This window comes from Nicrophorus vespilloides, unplaced genomic scaffold, assembly GCF_001412225.1.
Source record: "Nicrophorus vespilloides isolate i.1.1-1 unplaced genomic scaffold, Nicve_v1.0, whole genome shotgun sequence".
NCBI classification, from domain to species: Eukaryota; Metazoa; Arthropoda; class Insecta; order Coleoptera; family Silphidae; genus Nicrophorus; species Nicrophorus vespilloides.
Window position 1 is genome coordinate 505,148 of NW_017100111.1, and position 14,452 is coordinate 519,599.

The following is a 14,452-nucleotide window of genomic DNA, read 5'->3' on the forward strand; positions in this document are numbered from 1 at the left end:
TTATTCAGTCAGAACGCGGTTTGTGTTCTTTCCACGTTTTCCCACCATCAATAACAAACTACCACTACTACTAAAACAACTAACCTGCTATTACAAATCTATTACTAGTTTCTTTATCTAATATTGCATACCGACTTAAAAAAGAAGTAATCCACTATTATTTCATGTCAATTTATGATAATATTTATGTATTATCAAGTAAATATTAACGAATATTTGCTAAATTATATTGGTTACAATGAAGCCAACTCTATAAAATATTGTGTCAATTGAGTAAACAGAGAATTGTCATTCCAGTGACAAATGACATAAATTTGTTTCAGTCATGTATTCGTTGTCATGGAAACAAATGTCTCTTAAAATGATCTAACAGTTGCAATTGCATAACGTGCGTAATAGTTGATACGCCTGACAAATAAATTACAAAAAAAGTATCAAAAGGATAAATGGACAGTCATAAATTACAAATTATTCTGCAAAAGAATCAAATTTCTAATAAGAATCACATTGTATATCAAATAATTAATGAGATTAAGAGACATTCATTTATTTCAGGCTACTATAGTCCTACTATTCGTTGTCATGGAAACAAATGACATTTAAACTGATGTAACAGCTACAATTGCATAGCAGTTGGTATGCCTGACATGACAAATATATACGGTTTTAATTATGACAGATTGCAGATTAAATATTAATCTCATCAATCAAACGAAAATATAAAATCGTTGCAAACCGTTAATGTGTTTTATGAAGCATTTCGAAAATATTATTAAGATATCAAAAGTCGCTTATGAAGGATTAGGATTATAGAGTGGATAGAGATTATATAGTTTTAATCGGTTGAAAAAGTTTCGTTAGTATTTGCAAGCGATCAATCTTATAAACTGAGAGAGAACCGAGCCGTCTTCTTCGTCGCCTAATCGTATTACTCTCTTATGCGGAACTTCTTCATCCTGGCTTAGCATTCCCGGAGATGAGTAGAAGGAGGAAGATGATGATGATGATGTCCTCTCTTCGGCAAGTCCATCGATTTTGCATAGCGGCCGGTACGGGACGAACGCCTCGTGGAAAACTTTGGACCGCTTAATCTTTAATTTATTTACCTAAGCTGTTTACAACTTTTCAACGAAACCGCTCTCAACAAAAGGAAATGAGCAACCGTCTTCTCCACCTCCACTTCCGAAACATCTGCGATTTCCTCCTACATACAATATTCATCTATTCTGTATATACAAGAATTGCGCTTCGACTTATCAATTGAAATTTAAGTCCGCACGTGATCTCTTCTCCGCCAGCACAGAGAATGGATTCAACCTAATTAAATTGAATGATCGAAATTTATCGTTAAAGGAAGCTGCTGCTGCTGCTGCTGCTGCTGCTGCAGATGGAATCCACTTACAAAATAAATTTAAATGAATATTTATCCTTGATATTCTTGAAGAGTATGTTCAGGAATTGAGACATCTCATACCAAAACTAGAATAGTTCGCATAGAATACATTAGTCGTGTCATAATCATCGGTGGGAAACAGTATTATGCAATGTATTCAGTTCTAATCCGCAACGCCGCCTCGGATCCACAATTGCGGTCTTACAACTACGTACACACGTAGGAACAACAACTACTCGCACAGCTCACGTTTTCTTGCTCTTACAATTACGCAAAACCAATCTAATCCAAGAATATCACATTGAACCTCAACTTTTATTCCCCCGGTTTTGCCATGCTATTTTGTTTATTGATAGACAATTTGACAAGTGACATTAATGACAACTACTGACAGTTTTGCAACTTTTATATTAAATTATCTTTTTTTTTTAAATTTTATATACACGAAATTCGGAATGAAATTGCACAGAATGTGAAAAATGAAATAAGTTACATTTAAATTTTATATACATTAGGATTTCAAAAAGTTTATATCATAGAATTTACTTAAAGTCACGCTGATTCTCAGGGTGCATACATAGTGTTTCCTTATCGGGGTTTTTCAGATTAAAACGAAAAAGTAGTGTCAATGTGGTAAGTTACAGCGAGTCGCATACAATGGACCCGAAATTCTTTACAAAAAAAAAGGAGTACGAAACGATTTCAAAGGTGCGGTTTTCTGTTGTATGTGATGAGGTGATACGATGGAGTGAAATGAAACGCGATAAGAGAGCCTTCTCGGTGGATGTGGATTCCCGAAGAGCGGAAGAAAGGTACTTTACCTAACGACTCGGATGATTTTCTGGATGATAATCGGGAAGAGATACATGCGAACACACACCGCGTTTGATAAGTCGTCTGTGAGGGTAATGTGTGGGAGCTGTAACGGGATTTCGATTGACCTTTTCGAGCACGAAATGCAAGACTTTCGTTAAAACCATATTCACGTGTTCCCTCTGCTGATCCAATTAAAAAGAAAAGTGCGAAACTGCGGTTTGAATTGGCGGAAAAACATGATTGGTGTACTGAATTGTGGGAGGCTAAACGGTTTTGTTCGCTGGATCGGGAATTGAGGGAAAACTCGCCTCGTTTTCGCATTAATACCCGTTATTCATCTGCTGGGCGCTGTTTATTATTTCAATGGTAACAGTTTTGCCATCGTATAAATGGTACGTTGTCACGATATGCGAACGTCCACATAAACTAAGAGATAAACTGTCCCAGACCACTCCAATTAAATGGCGCAACGCAGACCATTTTCCATGACAATTTCCCCGGGAATTTATTAATGCTTATTACTTGGGTCTGCTTGTTCTATACGACGACAACTATATACTATATATACATCATCAACATTCATATCGCTACACGAATTAGATTAGGATAAACTCTTCGTTTCGATCAAACTTTTCCATTGAAAATTCATCCAAGTCCGCAACGATGATCATCATCAATCCACTTCGCAATTCATTAAGAACTAGAGTAAATCCCATAGATATTTCTTTTGCTTCAATGAAATTTGAATATACCATTAATTACGGTCGTCCTGTACCTGGCGGATTTTATCCGGACGATAAAAAGAAACTGAACGTGCAAAGAGAAAAAAGGAGGAGCGGAAAAGTGGCTGAATGCGTTAAGCATCCATAAATTTTAAATTCATTACGAAGTCAACTCGAAAGATTCTTCTTCCTGTATGTTTTTCTGCGTGTATTTCCAGTTGAAAAACAACATTATTAATGGTCACGTCGCACACCTTATTTTTCGCGGAGTTGCGCCACATTCATAATACATTTTTCCGGCAGCAATTTTCATTTATCTCTCGGGGGGCAGCATCCAATGAAAAACCATCGCCTCGCCATGAACAAAAAAAAACTATCAGCTCGGAGTTTCATTTCCTTGCCTATTATATACAATTAATATCATTATTTCTCTTTTCTGTAACTTTAAACTTTCAAAACAAACTTGACACTAGATTTTTTCGCACAGTTGCACAAAAAAAAACCGCATACCACTCGGAAGTTCTTTTATCCGAAAGTTTCGACTAACTTTTATGTATGTGAGTTCGTGAATTGCTTATTACATTTTACTCTACTGCATTTTATAATGAAAATACATTATTTTTTCATGGTTTTAATAACAAACTCATTTTGATATTTGTGCTCTACAATAAGAATTAGGATAATCTAAAAAAATAATGATACAGATATATTTGGGTCAATCTTACGTTTAATTTATGAATAACTTTGCAATTCCAAAATTTTGGCAAATCTACATATCTGAAAATTTGATTTTAGATTCCAAAATTCACCTTGAGTTCAATTAAAAATCCAATTTTCTAAATCTTTGGAACGAACATTGATAACTTTTAATTGCTTTAATTTCGTTTTGCTCATTTCAAACAGTTCGGTTTCATAATACAATTATGTAACATGTCTTTGTTATCTTTTAGTTATATAAACATTAGTATAATTATCGTCTATAATGCTTTGTTTTTTTTTTGTTCCTTGCGTCATCCAAGCTTTATTTTTGTGCGTCATCAAAGTTATTGTTCTTCTAGCATTATTTTCTCTTTCTTATACAATTTTTTGTTTGTTTTCTTTTTGTATTCATCTATCTCGCGCAAGGAGGACGAGAGAGAGCCGAGCGTCTTCCATGTCCTCCCCATTAACTTTTTGCGGGGGGCATTGTTCGCCTCCCAGTCGTCTGATTTATACCCGGCTCCTCCACCTCATCTCCAACTCTCCATTCTTTTCGCTTTCGCCATGTCTAATCGCTTTCTGGGCTTGTCACGGGGGCGAGAGGATAAATAATCAGCCTCAGGTCTTGTAGCCATTAGCGCTGTTCCCCCCAATAAATTACCTGTGTGATATCGACCACCAACCTTCTTCTACTACTACCTTCATCCCTCTAGCGCGCGCTTTATTATCCCCGCATCTAAGTCTATACACAATTTATAACTGATGCAGGTAGCAAGAGGGTAACTCCATTCGATGTGTCCATTAAGTGTAGCCTTCTATTCACCCACTCCCCATAGAAGTCAATCCGAAAACCGCGGCACCCCATGATTTAAAACCACTTCCGGTTACCGCAAACTATACAACAACTGAAAGTAAATTTTACTCATCAATCTCCCCTTGACTAATGGCTAGGGTTTGTCAGTTTTTGATACCCGTTTTCTTTTCTTTTCAACTAAAAAAAACACGGTTTTTGAGACGAAGACTTAAAATATAAAAATGAATTGATTATTTGATTAAAAACAAACATTTCGACACAAATTCAACTCCGACATAAAACGTTGACCGGTTTTTTTTTAAAGTCGCTTTTTGTATAAAGTATATAATTTTTTTTTTCTGTTGTGCGTTCAAATTTTTCACGTTGGTTGTGTTTTTGTTGTATCTTTTAGGAGAATTGTCAAAATTACATAAGGATTATGACAAAGTCTGAAGAGGGACGTCTACTATTATGCGGCACGAACTCGTTCAAGCCCGTCTGCAGGGAGTACAACGTCCTCTCGGGCAACTACACAATGGAGAAGGAGAAACCGGGCCAAGCAGTCTGCCCGTACGATCCTCATCACAATTCCACGGCAATATACGTCGGTAAGTGGACGACACAATTTATTTATCACCTACCAAATCCTCCCAGGCGCATTAATATTTATAGAAACGCGTTCAACTGGGAGAAAGAACGAACGAACGAGAGAAAAAAAAAGTAAAGCTTCAGTAGATAGAGGGATGAAAGGGAACAACGTAGAATCCCTAATAATAACGGGCGATACAATAAATAAGAAATGTTGTTTGTTTCTTTATTTCTTATTGTTTATCTTCCGGCAAATGACAAAAGGTGTTTTTTTTGCGATCTGGTCTACAATTGAATGTGAAAAGAAAATATATAAGAAAGAAGGAACGCGTACAATGTGTAGTAGCAGCAGCAGCAGCGACCAAACATGCATAAAATATCTTCATTATTCGTGCTCGTTATCCTCCCAACGGATTCAGTCTCTATTCTTGCATCATCCTTTGAAGTCGTTCCTTTCCACTCATACATGTATTCTGTGCAATATTCCTTCCGCACCCGCGCCTTCCAAGATCTCATTATACCAATGTTACATATATATATATCTCTCGTTACCATCGAAAATATTATTAAATTTAATGTTTTTTTTCTTCTTGTGTGTGTGTTATTACAGATGGCGACTTGTATACCGGAACTGTGGCGGATTTCAGCGGAATGGACCCAATTATCTATAGGGAACCACTGCAGACCGAACAATACGATTCGATGAGTCTGAACGGTACGTTGAAATTAGGGTTTGTTTCTGAAAACCGTTTTTTTGAGTACATTTATGTAATTAGAAAACAGAGTTTTTTTATCAAGTAAAAAACCGTTTTTTGAGCCAAAAATGAATCAATTAGTTTAATGTTGACACAAAATCGTCTCTGTTACGTGAATTGCAAAAAAAAAATGAAATGTGAAATTAGTTCTAAAGGTTTTAATAACATTTCTTCACAATTTTCACAGTTTTCACGTTTTGACAAAATCGTCTAGCTTATTTCTTACACTAGGCTCTAAAAACAATGAGATTATTAAGTTTTTTTTGGATAAATATTATCAAGAATGTATACATAAGAGGAAAATAAGTTTGCAGAAATCCTTTTTCTCTATTTTGTTTTTGTATAAAGTCTAAAACCGGTTTGTAGAGAAGTTGAGTTTCGAAAACCGTTTTTATAACCCTTTGTCACCTGCACATAGTTAAAATACAAATTATCAAAGTCTCAATAAGTATTTAGGTCTGTTTCACGTCTCTTTATAAATTAAATAATGATTATAAGTACCGTCAGACGACAAAGGTTAAAGACGATTTTTGTATAAACCCTAATTGAAATCCAATTCATATTATTCTCAATCACTACAATCATAAAATTGTTTTTTTTTTTAAATAGCGCCCGATTTCGTCAACTCGATGACCCAAGGCGATTTCGTCTACTTCTTCTTCCGCGAAACCGCCGTCGAATACATCAATTGCGGAAAGGTAATTATTAGATAAATTGTTTCTTCTATCAACTAATTGTAATCGTGTTTTCTTCTTGTTATAATAGGCTGTGTATTCGAGGGTTGCCCGTGTATGTAAATACGATCGCGGCGGTCCGCACAGGTTCAGGAACCGTTGGACGTCCTTCCTGAAGTCACGTCTGAACTGCTCGGTGACCGGAGACTTTCCGTTCTACTTCAACGAAATCCGTAAGTTTATTTTTACGCCCAAGATGGAATCCATATAGATTGCATTCTTCGCCGTACAAAGTGCCTCGACGTGGCCCGGATGACGATTATATCTTGAAGACTCTTTGACTTTACACACACTAGTCCTTTACAAATACAATCTGCCAAAGACGTTTCCAGTTTACGTTCACAATTTTAAAGAATTTCAACTAACGAAACAAATTTAATATTTAATAGATAATTTTCATCATTTTGTAATTTCTCTACATAATTTCCATTTATTTCAATACATTTCGCCGGTAAGCCTTTCCAAACATTCCTCAAAATCGTTTTTTTTTTTAATCTTTTCATGTTCGACATGAATTATCGCCCACTTTAGTGAACATTCGTTAGACCCCACGTATATACCAGGGATTTCATCGGACATGAAGCTGAAAATTTGAATACTTTTCCCCCAATTCTGTAATTGTATGTGATTTTTGTTTTGTTTAGAATCGACGACGGAATTAATCGAAGGCAAGTACGGAGACGTCAGCGCTCAGCTGGTGTATGGAACGTTCACGACACCACCGAACAGCATCACCGGAAGCGCTGTGTGCGCCTTCTCGCTTCAGGACATTGCAGACACCTTCGAAGGTAACTTCAAAGAGCAGCCAACGTTGAACTCGAACTGGTTACCGGTGCAAAGCTCCAAAGTCCCTGATCCGCGACCCGGCCAGTGCCACAACGACAGCAGAACTCTGCCCGATCTGACTCTCAACTTCATCAAAACTCACTCGCTGATGGACGAGAGCGTTCCCAACTTCTTCGGACAACCGATTGTCATCAGGACAAGCTTCCAGTAAGCTCTCAACAACAACATAATTTCGAACGTTTCGTCAATTAATGCGATTTTCTACCTTAGTTACAGGTTTACTCAGATCGCCGTTGATCCACAGATCAAAGTGCCCGGTGGCAAAACATACGACGTACTGTTCATCGGCACAGGTAAGTTTCCTTTAGATTCGTTTAAGTTGAATGTCAATTAATTATATTTTGCTTCGCAGATAACGGAAAGGTTATTAAGGCTGTTAATGGTTTGTCTGCTGAATCGCGTCACGGCGTCCGACCCGTCGTCATCGAGGAGATCCAGGTGTTTCCATCGCACGTCGCCGTTCGTGGCATCAAAGTTATAAGAAACGAAAAGCAGGAAGGTCGCTTGATCGTCGTCGCCGATGGAGAGGTGCAATCTCTGCGTTTGCACAGATGCGACAGCTCAAAAATATCAAGCTGCAGGTAATATTACGCTTCTACTTACTCTACTACATTTTGCTAAAACCCAAACTTATTTTTTATGTTTTGATATCTTTTATATATAAGTTTACGATTTATACACTATAGCAAATATATATTAATTTGCTTATTTTTCAAGAAATATTTTAATTGAGAATCTGATAAATCACTTTTTACTTATTACATTTCTAAATGATAAATAATCAAATTTGTACTTGGCACACATCTTCTACATTCTAAACTAACTATATGTATCTATGTAAGGAAATCAACACAACATGTTTTCCATGGGAGATAAAATAGAGACGATGAAAATGAAACTTGGTAATTCAATTCGAAGAATAGAATCGAATGTTTTCAAAATGTTTCCAAATTATATTGTGGATTATCCTTATAATAATTGGGAAAATATAAATTTACTGGTTGAATTGTCTTAAATTTAACTGGTTGAAAGGTCTGCTGTAACAACAATCAATATGTATAGAAAATAATTAACAAAATTCATCTCTACATTCTTTCCATCAAAGATAACAATTTCGTAAATATAAGAATTTTAATATAGAATTTAATGAAATAATAAAATTGAAATTCTTTCTTTTTTTTTTGCAGTGAATGCGTCGCTCTGCAGGATCCGTACTGCGCTTGGGATAAGCTGCAAGGAAAGTGCCGATCGCACGGGGCTGGTCGCTGGGGCGAGGAGAACTACTTCTTCCAAAGTGTGTCCAACGGTCAACATTCCGCTTGTCCGCCGATGAAATTGAACAAAGACGCCGGTTCACTGGGCGGACTGAGCACTCAGCCCAAATACAATCAGGATCATCAAGCCAGCAAAGAGCAGCCAGACGGACAGATCATCAACATCGTCCAGGACAAAGTCTTCGAAAATAACGGTAATTGTATATATATAAATCAATCTCAACGTCTTCCCTCTAATTGCAACTCTTCAATTTGCAGATCCTGGTGTTCGCGCCACGGAGAGTCTTCCACCCCAATACTCGGTGGAGACGCTCGTGACGGCCGTTGTAGCAGGCGCCGTGTGCGCCCTCCTCGTCGGTTTTATCGCCGGTTATCTTTGCGGAAGGAAATGCCACAAGGACGAGGACGATAACATGCCGTACCCGGACACGGAGTACGAGTACTTCGAGCAGCGACAGAACATGAATAGGTAACTGTAATTACATTTTCTATCATCAATCAAGAACTATAGTCACCGGTTCCTCTAATAATAATAATTTGGGCCAAAGAAGAAGCCTTCAGCCTGATTTACACGCGCGCCGCTGACGGAGGATATTAATGGGAGCCGCTGATAAAAAGCAAACAGCTTCAGCCCAACACCACGAACACTATTTATCGGCCGGTGACATTTTCATATTAAATAATTGATTTATTACGTTATTTCACGGCCCAAACTTAAACAATCTGCAGGAAATGTCTTCTCTGCAGACCTGATGAATTACGGATACGCCGCATCATTTCCCAACAAAGTTCAATTACCAAATCTTAATGAACCATTCTTAATGACATTTTTTTTTATACTTTCTAATAATAGAAAAAGTATCAAAGTCTAAAATGCGCTTTGTTTTCTTCCATCTTCAAGAATCTACCAAACTGACACAAATCATTTGAGCCGAACCAAACATATTTCTTTCAGAATATGTAGACAAGTCAATAATATATTTAGGCAATGGTGCTTAGCGAAAATCGGCACAAACTTTCCGAACAAACCCAATATTTTCGTAGGATTTGAACTGCGCATATATACGGTATGCATGATCCCATTGTATTGATTCTGCAAATGCGTTCTGTTCGTAATAAGTATAAGAAACTTAGCAACCTACTTTCTTCGATCCGGCGCATACATCTATTATATAGTGTACGTTCATATGAATATCTGTACTGTATTTGTAAATTCAGAAATTCTTAAATTTACATGAACTATCAAAATGTATCCTTGATTTATCAACCAAATTCTCTTTCCGAGACAAATTATAATAATGCCCACTAGACAGGGTTAGATAATTTCTGTTAAACTAAACAATTTAAATGGAAATGCAGAAAATAGTTGATTAGGTGTTGAATTAATCTTGATGATGATCACAGATCCAATTACTCTCCGACTCGCTCGCACACATTAATTTCATGTAAATTTGATATTTGCGCTGAATTAGTAAATTGCACTTAAATGTCTCGCGACACACGAGTGTCATCATCATTAGAGCGAGTGACAAATTGAATGTGTTTTCACCGTATTTATATCTGTTGGCATAGGATACAAGCGGAGCCGAAACTGCTGCCACAGGAGGAAGTGACGTACGCCGAACCGGTGCTGGTGCCTCAACCCCCGAAGTTGCACTCGCCGAAGAGCACGCTGAGGAAGATGCCGCAACTGCAGAACAACGCGGAGACGCTGTTCCAGTTCCAGACGGACACCGGTTACAACGGGCGCGATTACCGCACCCGCGACAACTTCGGAACGTTGCGTTCCCATCAGGTGGGTAGGCCGGTAGCTGGGGAGGCTCGGTCGGCCGTCGCGGCTCAGTTTGGGTTGAATGTTGATTAAGAACGATTTCTTTGTGTAGGGCGACAACAATTACAGGCGCGGAGACGGATTCGCGACCACCCGCAGCGTGAAGAAGGTGTACCTCTGAGAAAACAGTGAGGAGGGTGGCGTGGCAGCCCGCAGCCTTGGCCGAAGCCGTCCCCATGCAGCGAGGGGAGCGGCCGCCGGCCACAGCGTACTTCCCACGAGCAGCGGCTCCTCCAGTTCACCTTCGCCACCCTCCTCTTCGCCATCTCCGACGCCACCGCGAACCGCCTCATACATCTACAGGGCGTAGCTGCAAACAAACAACAACTATTACACCACCAACAACAACAACTACGCATCCCGTAATAAAGGCACATATCAAGCACAACCGCACACATTCCCGCGCCACCGAAGAACACAACACGACAACATTCGCTGCGATCAGTGTCAATTAACAAAAAAAACAAAAACAACAAACAAAACCCGAATCCAAACATAAGTGAATCAATTGATGCATACAAAAAAAAACACACACACACACTTAAACACGTGCGCCTTTATTATGGGCGGTCTTCTGCAACAACAAAAATGGCCACCCGGAGGCCGATCCCAAATGGTGACCACCGCCCCCTTCAGGACCCGCCTCCAAAGGAACCGCCTCAAGACGAATCGGGGAAGACTTTGGAACCGTCTTAATGCAGTTGCATTCGCAACAACCGTCGGAGGCGTCGATGATCGCAAGGAAAATTATGAAATTAAAAAGAAATAATATTCATAATCTATTAAGTAAGAAAGATTAGAGAGACTCGTTTAAGTAATTTGAATGATTAATAAGTGCTTCTTATGGATGTGTTAGTTAAGTATATCCGTAATAATAATAATATATATATACATATATGAGAAAAGAAAAAAATAATAGATTGTTATGAGTTAGCGACGTTTGTGATTAGATTGTATATTTAATATATATATATATCTATATATATCTATATATATATATATGTTAACATAGCGTACAGATATACACAAACACATATATAGATATATTTGAAAAAACAAAAAGAAGAAATAATAATGAATTAATGAAAAGACGAACAAACTTGTTCCGATTCTTTGTTAAAAAAAATAGAGATATTTTTATTCGCTGTCCGTATTTGTCCCGCACTAATAGAGTCAAAGGACGAAAGCAGCGGATTTAAACTTATTATTATTATAACTTATAACAAAGCATAAAGTATATATGTATACAAACAACAAAAGAAAAAAAAAGAAACGCGCATTTTTTTATTCATATTTTTATATATCTCGATGTATTTTAGGCTTAACAATTAATTAATATATAGCGTTGCGTATGTTTAGTCATCCAAAATCGGTTTCCGTTTTGTGTATATTATATTTTTTTTTTGTTTCTTTGTTTATAGTTTAGTTCGATTACTGCATAGTAACGTATATATAAGACTGAGAGAATTAACACTTCTTGTCCAATTTTTTTAGTCAGCCACGTCGCGAGCTGTTACAAGTTTAGGTCGCAGTTTTATCTCGTAAGTACAAAACTTCCTAAGACTAGAGCAAAAAAAAAAAAGAAAAAGAACGTTTGCAATTAGCGTCCATGCACGCTAACTATTGTATTTAGTTTACGTATTTATCTGCAAAAAAAAATAACATTGATATTTATTGCGTTTTATATATATATATACATATGTTCAGTGTACGAAAGGCTTCGTAAATTTGAACTTCCAATTTTAGTTTATAATTTATATTATATTTTTTTTTACCATTTGTACGATTTTATATTTTGTATAAGAATTATTTGAAAATTTTCTTATTTTTTATTTTGTTTGTTTGAATAAAGATGCATTAAGTTTAGGTTTATCATCATCTTCATTATCTTTTTATTTCTAAATGCAAATCCATCTTGCAAAGTTAAAAAACAACAACAGTTTTAACTTATTTATTTTACCGCAACTTTCAATGCAATTTCCAGTAATAAATATCAATGTGTGAATTGAAATGAGAAGAGTCTTAAATATATTCTAAATTATCTAAAATAAACTAGGCGTAAATTGAAGCTGATTTTTTTTTGTTGCTTCAATAAATTAAACAGCACCCAAAACTTGTAAATATATAAATATACATATTATTATTATTTCATTTTGTAAGTGCACTTTCCATTCGGAATTTGCATGATTATACGTAGACTTGTGTATTTCTATATAGAAAAGAAACAAAAAACTATTAAAACTATTGTAATGCTCGTATTTCTGCACGAAATACGAACTATTCGATTTGTATTATTTAAAAAAAAAAAAAGGCCACGTAATTGACGACGTTTACATGAAAACTATGTATTTGCTAAACGAATATCAAAGCTTGCGTTTTAATCGGTGGCTGAACACGAAGTCCTGCCATTTGTCAATTAATTTCTTCAATGGTTAACTGTTAAGGAAACAGGACAAGTGGTCATATTACATAGTTTAGTTTTACAGCGATATCAAGAGCAAATATATCTTTTTTTTGTTGTAATGAACTAATATTAATAATAATGATAATGAAAGAATAGAGCTTCGCTGCATAGTGAAAAAACGTCGTTTTATGTGGCTTTTTTTAGTTATAGATTAAAAATTATATTGACGAGGGGAAGTAGACATGATATTTCTGAGATTTGTATAAAGATTTGTAGATATAATTTTTCTACCCTAGTCAAGCTCTATTGTTATTTTGTAAAGCGAGCGTAGTTTCTTTCTTTTCTTTGTTTAAACTTTGACGAGACGAAAAACGCAGCAAGATATTTACCATGTAACGTAATAAATACTTTTTAAACTGGGCTTTCGCATGCGGAGACGAAAAATATATATAGAAAATAAGCACCGATTATTGTATTATCAAAAATAATCTTTTTTTCTTTATAATAATTATTATTATATACATATATATTACTATTTATTGTAAAACGCAGTGTTTCCAAATGGAAACACCGAATTTGCCAGTTGTACTTGAAAGGGAGATTATTTTAGTTATAGGTCTTAGCAATTCCAATAAATTATAAAACGAAACAAACAAAAACAAAAAAAAACTATTTTGTAGTAAATAATTGTATTAATAATGATTATGATGAATTGAAGGTGTTGTATATTGAAGAGGATTTTATATTGATACAAGAGATTGGATAAAAAAAATATTATATTGGATCTAGTTTTTCGGAAACTCGCTTCTTCCTATACGATAATATAGAAATTTAAAAAAGAAATAGCCAGAGACTTAACGAATAGAATCTGTTTTCTGTTATTTTATTGTTTCGTGATTCTCTTATTACATATTTTAGAGGTAATCTAGTTCTAGTTTTTACTACATTTAAAACTAAAAGAAAGTAATTCTATATATTAAAAAAAAGGAGCGTTTCAAGAGACGAGAGTAAAATTTGTCTCAACTGATTCCAGTTGATCCTGGATGTTTGCCTAATAAAGCCTTTAGCAAAGTTTATATATATATATATGAGAAAACAAAAGAAGTATTTAAACAAAGAAAATTGGATTTGCAAACCAACAAAAAAAAATTATTAAAAAAAAAAGAGTAAATTGAAAGATACAATATAAGATTATATATATATATTATATAAATTATACCTTTGCGAGTTTTACTGTGGTGACAAATATATTTAAACATTCCGTTTTGGATCGGATTTTCGAGAAATATTTGTGTACTGCGGCGCGTCGTGTCCGAAGAAGATATTTAAGTCAATAATAACTTTTTATTATTCGAACAGAAGATGGAGAAGTGGAAGAATTGGAAGAGATTGAGAGAGGATGAAGAAAACTTGATTTGTAATTCTAAATACCATAGACTTGTAAAGTTTAATAATGATAATATTACCAAAAATTTAAAACATAAAATGCGATCGACAGTTGTAAGTAATTGATTATAATTATATATATGAGACAAAAAAAATTAATTATATATATATAATGAATATGCCTTTCGCAACTGTACTATATATATATATA

The 14,452-nt window shown here is 35.6% G+C and overlaps 1 protein-coding gene across 4 annotated transcripts in view; it reads left to right on the forward strand.

Annotated features, from left to right (window-relative positions):
- The window catches only part of LOC108568512 (semaphorin-1A), a 191,419-nt gene extending 180,440 nt beyond the window's left edge, over positions 1-10,979 (forward strand). For 2 of the 4 annotated variants that reach the window (XM_017929657.1, XM_017929658.1), the window contains 11 exons: positions 4,836-5,031; positions 5,622-5,726; positions 6,376-6,464; positions 6,532-6,673; positions 7,145-7,493; positions 7,557-7,639; positions 7,699-7,927; positions 8,534-8,814; positions 8,879-9,089; positions 10,187-10,415; positions 10,504-10,979. In XM_017929657.1, the coding sequence (XP_017785146.1) occupies positions 4,836-5,031; positions 5,622-5,726; positions 6,376-6,464; positions 6,532-6,673; positions 7,145-7,493; positions 7,557-7,639; positions 7,699-7,927; positions 8,534-8,814; positions 8,879-9,089; positions 10,187-10,415; positions 10,504-10,572 (1,983 nt within the window). In that variant the 3' untranslated portion in view covers positions 10,573-10,979. Of the gene's footprint in view, positions 1-4,835; positions 5,032-5,621; positions 5,727-6,375; positions 6,465-6,531; positions 6,674-7,144; positions 7,494-7,556; positions 7,640-7,698; positions 7,928-8,533; positions 8,815-8,878; positions 9,090-10,186; positions 10,416-10,485 lie in introns of all 4 variants that reach the window. The other 2 variants (XM_017929661.1, XM_017929659.1) reach the window with 2 other exon arrangements.
- The last annotated feature ends 3,473 nt before the right edge of the window (positions 10,980-14,452 follow it).